This window comes from Hippopotamus amphibius, chromosome 12, assembly GCF_030028045.1.
Source record: "Hippopotamus amphibius kiboko isolate mHipAmp2 chromosome 12, mHipAmp2.hap2, whole genome shotgun sequence".
NCBI lineage: Eukaryota > Metazoa > Chordata > Mammalia > Artiodactyla > Hippopotamidae > Hippopotamus > Hippopotamus amphibius.
The window spans coordinates 18,099,289-18,116,236 of NC_080197.1; the positions used below are offsets into that span (position 1 = coordinate 18,099,289).

A 16,948-nucleotide genomic window follows, 5' to 3' on the forward strand; every position below is an offset into this window, starting at 1 on the left:
AGGTCCCCATAATCCTGCATAAGTCTTCCAGCTCCAATATGTTTCCTGCTTTTAAGGGAAAGAGCATGCCCGTTCTGAGAATCTTCCACTCGCTAGCAGTGTGATGTTGGGTCTGTCCCATCATCATTCCGAATCACAGTTCTCTCGTTTGTAAAATGAAGAGGTCAGTGGATCCACTGAAGGGTTCTTCCATGGATTAAATGAGATGGCATATATATATAACATCATATCAGGCTTTCACTGGGCCTCAGCAGTTGTCAGAAGGAAGGGAGGAGGAAGAGAGGGAAGAACAGACAAAGAGGATGGAGGAAGGAGGCCTTCTTTAAAGAAGTACCTGTTGTGGTTGAGCTCTGAGCCATCCCTGTGATAATCAGCCCCACCTGGGAGAATGTTCTGTTTTCCAGCCTGTTGGGAACTACAGCATCATCCCATCCCATCCCGTCTTGTTCAGTCCCGTCCCGCCCATCCCATCTAATCCCATCTAGCCTGAGCTTTGTGGTGAAAAAGCCACTAATGTGCTGAGAGCAGCGGATTAGAAAAGACACGTGTGTCTCTCAGACACACACACAGCCGCTAACAGCCCCACGGCTGCACACGCAGGGGAGCAAACGCACCAGCCTGCTCCCACACCCACCACACACGCAGGGGCACCACCCGCACATACATCCGGGGCAGGCGGGGAGAAAAGGGGGCCCATCAGGAGATTCAAAGATGCTTGCCAAATGCATTTGAAGATTCAGCAGACCCCATGCTCTGGCTCTGCATGCATGATTCTGTGGGCTAAATACCATTTTGGTTTTCAGCAGTGCTGGGCTTCAGACCCGGATGGCTTATGTATTCATTTATTAAAGTCATATTTCACAGTCCTAAAATTGACGTGTAGCTCTGTAATAAACAGGGACATTTCATCTTTCTTGTTAGTGGGCTCTCTGGCACCAGGCCGTCAGCGGGGCCTGGGCTGAGAACGTCCCCCCCGCCATCCGCCCCTCGCCTACCTCTTCTCAGGAGAGCGGGGGCTTATGCGGTGCAGCTGAAGCCGTGCTGCAGCTGGCTGCCCCTTTCCAGGTGACGTTAATTCTGTTTCATGTTTTTAATGACTCTGAACTTTTCTGTCCCAATGTTTTAAAAAAGAAAAGAGCTTTAATTGTGCAGCCACTTGTCCACTCTATTCTCCATCACCTGCCTCGGTGACATTACCTTTTATTCAGCTCTGTAGACCCCTGAAATTTAAGACTTGCCTGACTTGGACTTAACTGGACTTGAAGCCACAGTCCCTTTCTCAGCAGTTCCTCTGGCACCTGTGGATTTGGTAACTTCATGCACAGCTCAGACGGGTGCATCCTATCGGGGGCGTGGGGGGCTCTCCACCTCCTTCAGACTCCACCCCATCTCCTCTTTCATTCACCCATCACCCCTCCCCGCTAAGCAGCAAACGCTTCTCCTTGTCTTATGCAGACCTCTTTGGGCTGGTTTGGGAAAGAGTGTCTCTCTTGATTTCACCCCAAGCAGTCTCCCCCTGCCATGAAAATAGATGTGGTCTTTTTCTGAAGAGGAGTTCTGGTGAGCCAGCATTTTTCTGTCTCTTTTGAGAAGGTGTTTGCAGCCCCCTGAATTCTTGCTCTACAAATTCTCTGCTTGAGGACTTCAAATGTAAGCATAAAATGCCGGGTCCTTTAAACCATATCCTGGCACATCCACACCCTCCCCCAAGCAGGCACACAACCTGCTTCTGGCGGGGGTTGAGGGTGACTCATCTCTGAGCCTCTCCTGGGACATGAATTCCTGGCTTTGCCCAGCAGCTTCTGCGCTGGGAAAGGTTTAGGCCTTTCCGTGCAAGCTCCGTTCCCCCAGCGCCAGGAGGTCTCTAAGGGTCTAGGGGTTGGGGGATGTGCAGTTGACAGTAGGGACACATGGCAGCCTTGGGATTGAAGGCCGTCCTGCAGGGAAGTTGGGATTCCCAGCCCAGGCCTTCTGCTCCAGTGTCTGCACCCCAGTGTCCCTGCCTCCATGCACTGACAGGGAGTATCACTGGGTGGCCTTCTTCTGTCCCCCTCCACCCCGCCCTCCCTACTCCCTGTCAGCAGACCACACTAGAGCTCCCTTCCTTCTCACAATTCTTCACTCACTCCTCTGGCTCTTCTCCCATTCCTGGCTGCCATTCCTCAAGGGCTTTTGTTTCAGTTTCCTTGTGAGTGTGCTTGGCTTGGAGGTGACCATTCTCCCTCACCTCAGAACACCTGGGCAGGTCTCTCTATCACCGATGGTCTTGACATCACCCTGTCCCCCTTTGTGGCATCTCTCCCCAGGACCTGGAGCTGGCTAGGTGCTGGGTAGGGTTTTCCTGATGAGGACCCAACACCAGAAGCACACTGATGGGGTGACCGTCTTCACCCGAAGCTGCAGGTGTCTTCTGGGGCACTTTCTGACCCGAAGAGAGGACTCCAATGGTCCCCATTCCCCAGAACTAGGTTGGCTGGGAGCCTGGCCCTGGGGGCTGAGCTGCAGCTATGGCAGCTGCTTTTCCGGAACCACACAAGAGGAAGCTCTGTTCTGGTGTTCCGTTTGTTTGCGAGGGATCCCTCCTTTTTCATCAGCAGTGAGAATTCAGGAGGGGCTCACATGTTTCCTGAAGTTTGAACATCCCTGGTCATGCTGCTTCCCTGTGAGCTGCCCTTGCAACCTCTTGCTGCAACGAAACCTGGTTTCTCTAACAGTGTTCCGTAGCACCCTGCCCTATGGCTTCGTACAAAAGCTCCTCATGGTCGGAAACTTGAACCATGAATCCTAGCAGTAATTTGCATCTGCAGATTCCCATTCAGAATACTTTGTGTTGCCAGGATCTCGTTGAGAACTCTAAAGCATGCAGCACAGATAAGGGGGTGTGTGGGTCTTTGGGGCTATATGTAATTTCTAGAGGACGACCCTGCCAACTGAATCCCAGTACCCACTGCTTCTCTGTGGTTGAGGCCTGCCATCCTGCAATATTTTGGTGGTACATTCTAGCCACCTTTTGAGATCTCTCTCCAGCTCCTGTCATTGTGCTCCCCAGGGTTGGCCCTTGTTTCCGGGAAGCAAGCAGCTTGCCCGGGAGCTGGAATGTGGGCCTGAGAGTCAGCTCCGTTGTGAGAGTTCAGTGCTCAGGGATGAGCCTCAGCGGGAGAGTCCAGGTGGGCCCTTCAGGATCCAAGCCCATCCATCGTGGGCCTGTCTTCCTTTTCTTTTCTTTTCTTTCTGGGGAAGAATGGTGGCCTCCCGGCACTGTTCCCGATGCCCCCAGCCTTGTGACCCTCTACTCTCATGCCATGGAGGGCTCTATCTTGTGGCAGTTTGCATGACTTTTAAAAAAAACTCTCTCTCTGGAGTTGCATGCCAAGAACAGCACCCCCTTGGCCCCTGCAGGTTTTGTGAGCTTTCTGCTCTGAGCAATCTGGCAATGATGGGGAGGATATTCCCCATCTGTTCTGGGAGGTACTTTATTCTCAGCTGCCATCCAGGGCCTGCCTTTTGTTGTAAACATACCGTGAACCCTAATTCTAATGTCTTGTGAGTTCGGAGCCTTCATGGAGGGGTCCGTCATGGTCTCCTTCCCCCTGCTTCTGCACTCTCTCCCCTCCACCTTCACAGCTCCCCTGGCACACACAACCACCTGTGCCTGTTAATTTCCATGTACCTTCACATGGAGCCGAAGCCCAGCCTCTACCAGTTTCCACCTGTCATCCCTCACATCAGTGTCTGTTGAGTGCAGGAACCTTAGTGGAAACTTATGATGAGGGCACAAGGCGTAGTCTCAGTGGGAAGCCCATTACTTTCTTCCTCTCCCACCATTCCCTTGGATTTTCATTCTCATCTCCCATCCCTCTGCCCAGAGTAAGGGCAGTAATAACTCTTTTTTGTGCCATTCATCAGTGTCTTACTATGTGTGTTGTAAGCATTTTACAATTATTCATTCATTTCATGACAAAACCAGTATCTTCTTCCCCTTATTTCTTTCTTTCTCTCTCTTTCTTTCTTTCTTTCTTTCTTTCTTTCTTTCTTTCTTTCTTTCTTTCTTTCTTTCTTTCTTTCTTTCTTTTCTTTCTTTCTTTCTTTTTCTTTCTTTTTCTTTTTCTTTCTTTCTTTCTTTCTTTCTTTCTTTCTTTCTTTCTTTCTTTCTTTCTTTCTTTCCTTCCTTCCTTCCTTCCTTCCTTCCTTCCTTCCTTCCTTCCTTCCTTCCTTCCTTCCTTCTTTCTTTCTTTCTTTCTTTCTTTCTTTCTTTCTTTCTTTCTTTCTTTCTTTCTCTCTCTCTCTCTCTCTCTCTCTCTCTCTCTCTCTCTCTCTCTTTCTTTCCTTTCTTTTCTTTCTTTTCTTTTCTTTCTTTTCTTTCAACATTTCAATACAATTTTTCTTTACAGAAATAAGCCAAGGGCTGGATTTGGCCCACAGGCCATGATTTAGGGACCCCCTGCTATAAATGTAAACAGAAATGACATGCTATGCCTTTGAACAATGACCCTAAAAAAACAACTTTACAAGCTGCCAGGCATTAAAGACTCCATTTGCTCTTTCTGAGACTCTTAAAATTTCTAGCACTTCCAACCAAAGAGTATGCATCTCTACTTTTACTTCTTTTCAAACTTCTTCCAAAGGTGCTGGGTCTTTTTTTTTTTTTTTTTTTAAGAACTTTTGTTGAGATATAATTGACATATAATAAACTGCATATATTTAAAGTGTACAATTTGATTTTTTTTCTTATTAGTAATGTATATATGGCTTCCCCTTGTTTCTTACAGAATATTATTCTCTCATATTTGAGAGACCCAAGTCACACTTTCCCCAGTGTGTTACAGAAAAAAATTCCCAAGAGGAATTCTGATGAATAAAAGATTGTCTATCTCATTATAGAATTCTTATTTCTGCAACAGGAAGGAGAGAGAGTAGTGAACAAATGTCTGTTTCACTATCACACATCCATTCTCTCATGACCAGTCTTGGGTTCATTCACGAAATATTTGTTAATAATTATGATATCGGTTAGATACTGAGTAGTGATGTGAGAAAGAGTGTTAGAAGAGCTGAATAGAGTTGAACTTTGATTAATCAGGAAAAGTCAGAACCCTGCTTAACCAAGCATTTTAGTTAAATGAGAGGCTGCTTTTCATTAAAGTCCAGTAATGGACATGACCGTGAACCAGGAGACCAGGGCCTCAGTCCTCGATCTACCTCAGGTTGGCCCCACCTCTTAGGGCTGTTGAGAGGCTAGACTGAGACCACCTACTAATAAAAAGTTAATGTGGTTGGCATTATTGTTGTGGTTTTATTTGTCTTTTTTATTACGATTCTGTCTTAGTTGATGAGGTGTTCCTGTGACACTGATACCAGTATCCTGACCCCAATTGAATTCTGTTCCTTCTAGAACCGTATTTCATCAGTCCCTCATTCCCTTGTATTTTATGCTATTTCCTGGACTCATTCCTCTCTACCTAAAACCATCTTCCAATCTCTACCATCCTAAGAAATCCTCTGTTGGGCTCTCCGCACTTGGCCTTGGGCCCTCGTCCTTTCACTCTGTCTTCCAAGGTGACCTCAACTAGTTCTATAGCTTTAAATGACATTTAGATGCCAAAGCTATCATATTTGTAACTCTGATCCTAGATCACCCATGAGCTTCAGAATATAATGTCGGCTTCCTACTCAGTAAATCCATCAAGATGTTTAATTGGCATCTTGAACTTAACATGACCAAAAGAAATCATGATACAGCCCTGCCTGTGTGCCCAGACACACACGTTCATTTTCCTCATGTCAATAAGTGACACCAGAATCAGCCTAGAAGCTCAAGCCTTAAATTGATGAGTCCTCATTGCATTTTCTCTTTTCTTCACTCTTCCCCTCTTAATCTAACAACAATTATTTTCATCCCTACCTTGAAAATCTCTCTCAAACCATCCACATCTTTATTGTCAAACACCATTGTCCAATCCATACTCATCTTTTGATTGCATCACTGCTGTAGCCAACTGTTAGGTCTGTTTATTTTATTCTTACTCAAGTTCCCCACCCCCCACCACACCGTGCTCCCCCTCCCCTCCCCCTTGGTCACTTTCCACAGAACAGTCAAAGTCTTTTTTAGAATGTAGATTAGATTATGTCACTTTCCTGCTTTAAATGGTTCAGTAACAGCAGAAAATTTGAGCTCCCTACTAATAAGTCTTGCAATTAACATTCCAGCCTTGCCTTGTTCTTCTCTAGCTTACTCACTGTATCCCAGGCACACCAGGCTCTCACTCTCACGTTCCCAGATCATCCCTGAGCTCTTTCCTGCCTCGTGGCCTTTGCATGTTCCACCACCTCTTCCTGGACTTGTCAGTTTCATTCTTCTGGTCTCCTCTTAATTATCACCTCCTTAGAGTTCTTTCCTGAGAACTCTAAGTAGACCTCCTCCTGCTTAGTTACTCTTAATCCCAAGATGAATTTAATTTTCCATATTTATCTGTTTAATTTCCATTTTCATTCACAAACTGTAAAGTTTATCAGGGCTAGGACCCTAACCTTATTGTTCACGATTATAGCCCCAGCATGTGCCTCAATACTTGGTGCAGAGGAGGGTTTTTTGTAAATCTGAATGAATGAATGAGACATAGAGTTTAGAGAATGAAATAATTCATGAGCAAGCAATTACAATCTGGTGTGATAGGTGCCATAATAGAGTTAATTTTTTACTGTGGTACATGACACAGGGATAGTATAATGTGCAGAGAAACATGAAAATGTAATGCACCTTAAAGCACTTAATTTTTATTATAAATATAAAGGAGCTCATTTTTATTGCAGAAAATCTGGAAAATCTAGAAAAGGATAAAGATGAAAACATTCGTCTGCCATAATCTCCCCAGTGTCATTAAAAAAATTACATTCATAAATCATTACCGGTCCTACTTCATCTTTGTGAATTACCTGCTGAACTCACTGATTTTTCCTTTAGAGAGTTTGTTTTCTTGATTCTCAAGGATTCTTTACACAAAACAGGATATTTACTTTTTAGCTGGCATGTTATATTACAGATATTTTTCTCAACTTGCCATTTGATTTTTAATTTTGTTTCATTCAGACTTTTGTTAACATATAAAACATACTTTGACATTATAGTTATTATGTATTTAAGAAATATACAATATTTCAACTTTAAGAAATTGATTTTTAAGCTGTCATTAAGTTATTGCTTCAGGGAATCAGGTTAGAAATTATATAGACCCAAGCCTGTATGGTTTCCTCTTTGAAGGATTTATTGAAGTTATATGTTAGCCTATTATATGATCTTTTGTGTAAATAATCCATGAGCATTTGAAAAGGAATTTCATTCTCTCTTTATATTTATTAATATATATTTAGTAAGTGCATTATTCATATTAGATACATACTTGATATTTTATTTTTTCCTATTTGGTCAGAGTCTAAGGCATGTGTTAAGGTCTTCAGGTGCTGGATTTTTTTTTTTTTTTTCTCCCCATCATTTTCTCCTTTTAAATCTGTTGACTTATGCTTTTTTTTTTAATGACCATTTTAGCCCACTTAATGGTTTTTACATTTCTTTTTGGTTTAAATTCTACTTTGGTGCTTTTACATTATTTTTATAACTGTTTTCTGTTTATTTGCATTTTCCTATTACGTCTTCATTCAACTTGTTATTTTTAAGGTTACTGAGTCATTCTGTGTTAGGTGTTTATCTTAGGACGTACGATTAGACTTTATTTAGATAGTCTGAGAGCTTTTCTCTATTTTAACCCATTTATATTTATTGTCACAATAGAAATTTTTCTTTTATCATTTTTACTACACAGTTTGAATGCTTTTATGCTGTTTCTTTTAAATGTATTTTCTGTGTTCTGTATATTTTCTTTTTATTTTTTCCTATGGACTTTGCTTTTGGTTTCCTTTGAATTATTAAAAATATAATTAGATACATAATTCTTTATTGAAAGATCTTCTGTTGACTTCCTCCTCTGCAGGATGAGGCAGCTATCACACTTTTATTTCTACAGACTTTCCCCCATCCTCTACACAATTTTGTTTCTTCAGTCTCTTGTGAGGACCCTGCTATTTTAGTAAAACCCTCTTGTGAAATAATTGTCGTGCTGGTGCCAGCTGCTCTATGTTTGATGTGACTGTCAGCCCCATGTCACTTTATGTAATTCCCAGGCAGCCACATGTTGCCTTAGTGATAAAACGTACCACCCTTTCTACCAGTTCTCTGCTCACTTGTTAGAGCTGTAGAGCTTTGGTCCCCACTGACCTCTGAATCCACTAACCTGGAGTGACCACATGGACCACAAAAAGATTCTACACGGAGGTCTTTCTGTCGATCTCATCACCCACCTTACATTCCATCCTCAAGCTTGAACTTGGGAGTAAAAGACAGGAGGGATAGGGTCCATTTGGTTGGCTGTTGAGATGACAGAGGTGAAAAGTGGTGAAGATTTGAACCAGGGCAGTGACATTGATATCCAGCTGATTTTGATCTACAGGATGGATGCTTCATATGGTTCAACTTAATAGCAGAGATGGAAAGACATGGGCAGATAGAAGAAATACTAAGCAGACAGAGTCAAAAAAAAAAAAAAAGAATGTGAAGAGTGGGGCAGACGGAGAAGCCCAGGCAAAATGTCTGCATGTCAATTTTCAGTGACTGGATGGGTCATAGTGCAACCCACTGAGGTCCATGTTTCAGGCAGGATGGCCCATTGGGCAGTGAGGAAGACAGTTTGATAGGGCGGCTGCTCAGCTCTGTTGCATACAGGTTGTGTTGGAGGATCTGTGATATCCAGGTGGAAATACAGATCTGTGAGCTGGACCCACGTTCAGCTGAAAGGTCTAGAATGGAGACCTGGGCTTGGAAATTTTCAGTGAACTGATAGCCGTTGAAGGAAGTATTTTCGGTTTGGAAAATTAGTAGAGGAAGCCCACCTTTGAAGAATGGGTATAGGAGAAGTGCCTACAAAGAAACCTATGGTAGAGTAGACCCAGATTGATGAGAAAAACCATGAGAGTGAAGTGTCACCTCAGCCTAAGTGGAGGAGAGACCCAGAGAGGGAGAAGCTATGAACGTCAATAATTGTAGGAAAATGGTCAAGTATTAAGAATAATTATAACAGTCATTTACTGAGAACCTACCATGTGCCACACATAGTTCTAAGTAGTGTATTAACTCCTTTCATCTGAATAATTACCCAATGAGGTAGACACTGTAATTACAGATGAGGGAACTGCAGCACAGAACAGTAAGGTAACTCGCTCAACGTCTACACACACAAGGTAGTATAACCAGGACTAGACCCCAGTCATTCTGCCCCAGAACCCGAGCCCTATACTATTTTCCTTGTTAAAGTAAGATAAAGATTGAAATATATATATTGGATTTAAGCAGTAAGAGCGCTACTAAGAGGTTATTGGTGTCTGCCATGAGATCAATGTTGGGGGGTAGTGTTGAGGACAAAGTCCAGGTGACAGGGGTTGAAGTTTTGCACTGGGAAGTAGGGAAGCGTAGACTGAGTGTAATCAAAACTATTGAAAAATTTAAATATGATTGAAACACAACTGGACTATAAATACAACCCTTGCCAAAGGATAGCTTTTAAAGAGTAAGAGAAATCCAAGCATTTTTGTTTGTCAGTCAGGAGGGTTCAGAGCTGTGTAATAGAGAGAGGGAGAACCAAGAAGCTGGAAAGCAAGGGCACTGGGATGTGCCTTGCCAAGAGGAGGCAGTGGTTGGTTCATAGTCATCTAACCCCTGAAGATTAGGTTGATGGGGAAGAACTTAGAAGTCAGCCCCTCTCTCGTCCTCTGGCCTCTTAAAGATGTAGTGTGGGTATCTTCAGGGGCTGGGTAGGTGATGCAGAAAGGGATGTATTTGTGTGGGGTATAGGAGCGGAGAAGGCAGTTTTGCAATGGACTCTCCAACACTGAAATGAGGAATTGGGGCTGTAGGTGAGAATGGTATGGGTGATTAGTCAACAGACTAAGGGGACCCTGGTTTGTTGAGAATACAGGGAGGTCCAGGCAGCATATAGTCTCTAGAAAAGTTGAGATCCAGGGTACCACATGCACCAAAGAAGCAGGTTTAAGAGGAACGAGTTGGGAGAGGAGTGTGGGGTAGGAATCTGCGCCAAAACACAGACAGGAAGCTGAAAATTGCAGCTCGTGGAACGGAGAAGGACAAGTGTGAGCACGTGGCTGAAGCTGATTGGAAGATGAAACCATTGGATTTAGGGAGGTCAAGGGCATTGGTCATGCTGTCCACACAGAGAGTCACCTCACCTTTGTGAAGGTGGATGGTGGGTGACAAGGAAAGCTGTTTTACTGAAATCAGCAGTTTGGTTGGGAGTCAGAATGGAGGATCCAAAGAACTTGTTGCCCTTGGATTCCCAGATACCAACAGTGGTGCCCGGGGCTTATTTTCAGGAGGCATTATTAGGTAATTCAGATGGACGGTATGCCCTGGGGATGTGGAATCAAATTAAGGTGAACCCTCCTTGGCTTATGGTGGCTTCTCCCTCACCCTTCGTAAGAAAGCTGAGATATTTGGAAGTAATTCTTCTCTGCGCTTCCCTTGAAACAACAATGAAAAAGGTGCAAACTGGGACTTCCAGGCCATGTGAGGGTTGTTTTCCCTGCATCCGAGTGTTATTTCTGAAAACCATTAGAAATGTTCCATGTGGCTGGTTCTTCTGTAACTAGTCACCAGAATGTGGCTTTTTACCTTATTTTGAAAATCCATATCAATTGCCGGGGTGGCATCCCAGCCTGATATAAGACCTCTTTGGATGGTTCTGATGGGAAGCTGAAACACAAAGGGTTTGGGGGCTGGGCAGCTGGGAGGAATGCTTACAACCGCTTGTGTGAAATTGACTCCTGCCTTGTGTGTTGCAGGTGATATTTGAATCCGTCTCTTTGAAGGGTCATCCTGGCTACATCGCTGTGGACGAGGTCCGGGTCCTTGCCCATCCGTGCAGTAAGTCTCTTCCCTCCTCCGAACACAGCCTTGCTCCATGCCAGACTGGATAGCTTGGAGGCTGCAATCCCCCCTATGCATTCAGCTCACAGACATCTCTCATTCTCTCTCTCTCTTTTAATCCTTCAAAAAATGCTTACATACTCAATGCAATCAGTCCTGAATAAATCCATAATTTTGCCGGCCTGTTCAACAGGCAGCACCTCCAGGAATCTGCAGAGAGTGGCAAAACATCTTCATTTGAATCTCTCTTCGTTATTAAGGGAGTCTAAAGTCCTGATTGTTTATTAGTGGGATTCAGACCACTGAAGTGGAAGAATTAGAGGGCTTTGGATAGAATCTTGTGCAATTGTCTTAAAAAAAGAACAACACCAAAACACTGAGCAAATTAGCACACTGTTCACTCACAGGGAAAAGTACCCCAAAGCTATTAATTCTTTAAAAGTAATTTTAAATACCCTCATCAACTCCTTGTAGGCGTAGGGAGAGATTTCTCACAGTGGTTAGTACTTATGGTACAGTGTCGAGAGTTCTCAAAGGCATTCAGCTCCTCCAAGCCCAGCCAGTTTCCCCTGGAAGTTCTCTCTCTTTGCTGTATTTAGTCTAAGATACTTGAATGTGTTTAAATAAAGAGCTGTGGTTCCCAGGTTTACTAAATCTCAGAGGGGACAAGTCCTGGGTGCAGGTAGTTGAGTTGGCATCATATCTAGCGACATTTGGTGGGGGGATTGTAATCAAAGGGATATTCTAGGGGATTGTGGCAGCCGTGTATGAGGGCTGGCTAGGTTGCCAGCCCCATTAGTTTGTTCGTGTCTGCAGATTGGAGATTCCCATTAGCTTCTTGGCAGCTGTCGGGTAATGAACTCCTAGCAGGGCTCTCTCTACTTCTTCCTTATAGCCATGAGTCATGCCATGGGCTCTGGTGCAGTTTGCTCTTCCCTCAAGATATGTCATATGTCCTGTCCTTTTACACCTTTCATGCCTCCCATTTTGAGGCTATTCTCATTTCTGTCCCCTCCATGTTGCTTTAATTGGAATGATTCTTTCAACTTCTACTATAATGAATTTATCAGAGCCTCAAGCATCACTTCCTTCCCCTGGCACTACAGTGACACTGTTAGATCCATTGTCTTTGAGCTCCTTCTCTGGAGGAATTTGGGATGAGTTCCAAGGGGTTTTGGCAAAACATTATCTTAGATAACTGTGTTTGGTGTCTGTGCAAGAGAAACCTCCTTCCCAGAAATCAACCAGCATCTCAGAAATCCTATTAGATTCTCCATTACTCTGGCCTAAGGTTTCTACCCTTTGGGGTACTTCCTGAGTCTTTGGGATTTTCTCAGATGGGTCTATACGTTCAGTTACGCCCAGTAAACATCTCTGCTGAAACAGACTTTATGTGAAGAGGGTCCCAGAAATCCTTCAGCTGTGCAGGGTTTATGTAGTGGATATGCATGTGAGCATGTGAGACCCTCTTACTGGGATTAAGCCTTCCCCTCCTTTGACTCGTGAGAATCAGCATCTGCTGCCCATTGGAGAATGATCGTTGGCCTTGGACCATGTCTGGAGATGTCTGCCCTGTCTGGGGTCCACTTAATCTCACACATTCCACCCTATGCAACCATCAGTTTTGAGAGAGTCTCTCTGAAACAAGCGTTAGCCTTCCCCACGTCCTGCACACATCCTATTCTTGGAGCTGCACGCCTGCCGCTTACCTGTGCAGGATGCCTCTACTCGGTCTTTCTAGTCAGTGGCATTTGGCTCTTCCCTGAAGAATCTTTCCTGGTTGTTTCTCCTGGGATCCCAGAGCTCTATCCTCTACTGGGAATTTTCCCCTCCACCATGACACCCAACCTGACACCTGTCTCTTGTCTCAGCCTCAACGCTGCCTTAACTCTACGCACTGTCCATGGTTTGCCACAGCAGCCACGTGCTTCCTTCCCTCGGAGACATCTCCACAGGTGAGGGTTCTCTGGAGGGCGTTTGAATGCCTTTCCACCCCCAAAGTCTCATGGCTTCTCTTGGAATCCTCCTCCCACTGGGGCCACTTCTGAATTTAGGATTCTTCTGACAGCTTCACAGCCCCCCTGCTGAGCAGTGTGCATCACGTGCTTATGGAATTGCTGAGAGTAAGTTACTCAGCAAATGGGCTGTGGGGCGTAACTCAGGAAGGTGTGACCCTGGCCGTGTGCTTGTGTGACGTGCTTCATCTGAGTTCAGCCCAGATGCATAGGGGGCTTATGCTTAAACTTCCTGGAAATCAAAATGTGGGAACTCTGTGATAGAGGCTGGAATTGGTGAACTCCATTTAACTCTGTGTACAAATATTGGTGGTGCATAGAGTCCCCCGAGATCTATCCATAGCTTGTGAGTCATGTGGAGTTGACTAGGGCCTAGCGAAGGCCCCTTCCCAAGGCCCCATGCTCGATCCATATCCAGTCTGGGTTTTTATTCATTCTTTCTTTCAACAAGTCAACTATTGAGCATCAGTTATGTGTTGGAAACTTCTGCTGGACACAGGGGATACTTAGTGACCGAGTTAGGTAGGTCTTTGTCCCCATAGTGTGTGCTTACCAGAGGGACAGAGGGAGGAAAGACGCTAAATAAGTAATATTAAATAAGTGGCTAATATAATTTCAGATAGTGGTGTGTTATGAATATAATGAATGCGAAGGACTGGGATGTGGAGGGGCTCCTTAGGTAGAGTGTTTGGGGAGACATCTTACGTGGTCTGAGCTGAGATCTGAGTCGTAGAAGGAGTGCACTGTATGAAGGTTTGGGGAGGGGCTGTTCTCGGCAGAGGAGAGGGCAAGTGCAGAGGCCCTGAGGTGGGAGTCTGCTTGATGCTGCCAGAGTATCTGAGCAAGGGGAACACGGGGAAGATGTTTCTGAGTGAAAGGGCAGCAGAGCCCTGAGCATCATCAGGAGTGGTTAGATTTTAACCTAAGTGCAGGGAGGCACCACAAGAGGGATTTATGCTGGAGATTGATAAGATCTCATTTGATTGTTAAAAAGATCACTTTGGTTGTTCAGTGGAGGATGGGTTGAAGGAGGAATAGAGATGAAGTCAGGAGACCTATTAGGAAGAAAGTTCTGGAGTCATGCAAGAGATGGTGGTGTCTGGACCAGCGTGGCAGAGAGACAGACATCTATTCGCCATCCAACGTGTTTACTGAGCGTGTGCTCCATGCCAGGTGCTAGTCTGGGTTCATGGGAGTGAGTAAGACAGATTCATTCTTCGCCCTCATGGGCCTCCATTGATGTGAAAGAGACTGAAAATGAAACAAATAATCAGGTAATTATATGATCTGTGACAGATGGTGTATTAGTCAGCTAAGGCTGCCGTAACAAAATACACAGACAGAATATACAGAACAGAGTTTTATATTCTCACAGTTCTGGGTGCCCCAAGTCCAAGATGAAGGTTTGGCTTTCCCTAGGGCCCCTCTCCTTTGCTTGCAGGTGGCCACCTTCTCACTTGTCCTCACGTGGTCTTTCCTCTGTGCACACATGCCTCTGATGTGTCTTTGTGTGTCCACATTTTCTCTTCTTATAAAGACGTCAGTCAGATTGGGTTAGAGCCTGCCCTAATGGCCTCATTTTAACATAATCATCCCTTTAAAGTCTCTGTCACCATATACAGTCACAGTCTGATCTATTGAGCATTAGGGCTGCAACATGTGAACTTTGGGGGGACACAATTCAGCCTATAACAGATGGTAAGCAGGGCTATGTAGAAACAGAGCGTACAGGTGGAGAGAGGTGGTGGACAGATGAGAGATAAATTTAGGAGGTAGGGCCCACTGGTCCTACATCATGAGTTAGAGTAGGAGCCAGAGGCGTAAAAGATGGTGCTCGCCTAGATTTCTGGCTTCATCAGCTGGGTGGTGCAGGCTGCGGTGGCGTGATTCTGGGAAGTGCTGTCTTTCAGGGTACTGACTATGCATGGGTCCTGGAGGCTGCTCATGGAATCGAGAGTCCTGCAGCCTGCTAGTAGCTTCTGAACTGTCCTTTGGACTGACAGTGCTTTTCCTCCAACCCCAGCCTTAGTGCATGTATGACTTCACGCACAGATTGTTAAAATTTTAACTATTTTTTAAAAATGCATCCTGTTAAGGTCCTCAGGCTTGTAATTCTCCACTCCAGTTCTCTAAAACATTAGAAAATAATTAACATATGGTCAGAGTTTATCAATAAGTGGTTCCACTAAATATTCCAGAAGTTCCAGGGGGCTTAGCGCCTGATTTGCAATTGTATTCTCGATCGATTTGAGCTGAAGTTATGACATTAAACACTTGCCTCGCAGCTTCCAAAACAGTGACCGGAAGATAGGTAATACTCAACAGAAATTATTTTCCCTTACAAGCTGAGACCTCTCCTCTATATTTTATAGCTCATTTAGCATTTTTGTGTTATTCTGCAAGTAATTTCGCCACAGTTACCCTCTGCTGCTGTGTCTCCGTGTCACCCATTAGCAGGGCCACTGCAGTTATAACCGTGGACCATAAATGTCAGCACAATTTTCTACTCGCTTTCAAAGTTTCTAGCTCCTAGGTTGACTTTTAGAATTTTTAAACTTATTTTTTTCCCATCACAACCTTGAGGGGCCGTGTCACCGAGCCCATGGTCTGTAGCACGTTTTTAATGTATGTAGTGCACTTTCTCCGCAATTGTGTGGCTTCCTACTGAGCACTGTCAGGTTTAAAGAGCCAGATAAAGGGCACGATAATACATCTTCAGATGCTGCACTGACATCTGCAGGAGTTTAAATGTCACCGACATCAAGGTATTTTGCCCCAAATGCACAGCCAGTTTTCTGTTAACCCCGTTATGCAGGATCCCATTTTGGGGGCACTGGGTCTCAGTTGGGAGTGAACATGGGATGCTTAAAACCCCTCGCTGGTCACTGGTCTGGGTCCCAAGGTCGTCTGTGTTTGGCTAACCAGACTCAATCAAGGTTGGTGAGTTGAAGGGGTGTGGGGTGATCATTTCTTTCCCAGAGCTGTAGGTGCTGGGGGAAATCACAGCTGTGAGAGCATAGGGCTCAGGAGTGGACTGAACTGGGGTGGGGGGGTGGGGGGGGGGAGGAGGACCTGGAGGCCAGGAGCTCAGAGGAGTGGACCAAACAGGTCCATAACATCGGGAGGATCCCCCAGAGAGAGAGATATGTCTTGAGCTGGAGGTGAAGCCAGGGCTCAAAGAGGACGGGCATGTGGAGAGGGTGTGAAGCAGGAGGAGGTGGTCTGGAAAGGTTCCCATGTCGAGGACCATGATCTAGGGCACGTGATGCCACAGCATGACACCTGCAGGGGCAGGGGCGTCCCTGTTTACAGATCCAGACCAGGCAAGGCTGGCCAGTGGAAATTGTTCCGTAAGAGCTACATAACAGAGACCACCAACTAGAAGCGTGTGCCTGCAGTTGCATTCTGTTAAAGTCTCCATGCTGTTTTAAATAAATTCAGTTAAGATTTTTGGATGAGAGCTTTTATCTAAAACCTGGATTTCTTACTTGCCTTGAGAAATCTGATGATTGGCTGCCCTGAGCACAGCACTGTCACATGGCATCCGTCTGCTGGATTTAGGGAACAGCTGCCCCCTTCCTATGGGGCATGGGGTCTTTTTCCAGTTCCCCTAGGTCCCTACCACCCTGTGTTGCCTCCTCAGTGCTGAGGCTGGTGTCAGATACCAGTTATTAGTGTGCTTGCAATGTTGCTTTTCTGATACAGATAAAAGTCTCTGTGAAAAGTGGGAAAATGAATGAGGGGGCACGGAGGTGGCAGTTTTGTTTTTGTTTGTTTTACAACTGAACCACTTTATTCCTTTACATAAATAACTGTCTGGCTCCTGCGGGTGCATGCGTTCAACATCTCTGCTCTACGTAAACCCTCAGTGTTTCACCAGAATTATCAACACCAGGGGCCACTAAGCCTCTGAATTCTCTACCACTGAACCTAGAAGGGAGGGAGG

The 16,948-nt window shown here is 45.0% G+C and overlaps 1 protein-coding gene across 1 annotated transcript in view; it reads left to right on the forward strand.

Annotated features, from left to right (window-relative positions):
* Nucleotides 1-16,948, forward strand: part of PTPRT (protein tyrosine phosphatase receptor type T) — a 1,046,874-nt gene that overhangs the window by 373,288 nt on the left and 656,638 nt on the right. Inside the window, exon 4 of the mRNA XM_057701613.1 lies at nt 10,903-10,984. Within this exon, the coding sequence (XP_057557596.1) occupies nt 10,903-10,984 (82 nt within the window). The remainder of the gene's footprint in view (nt 1-10,902; nt 10,985-16,948) is intronic.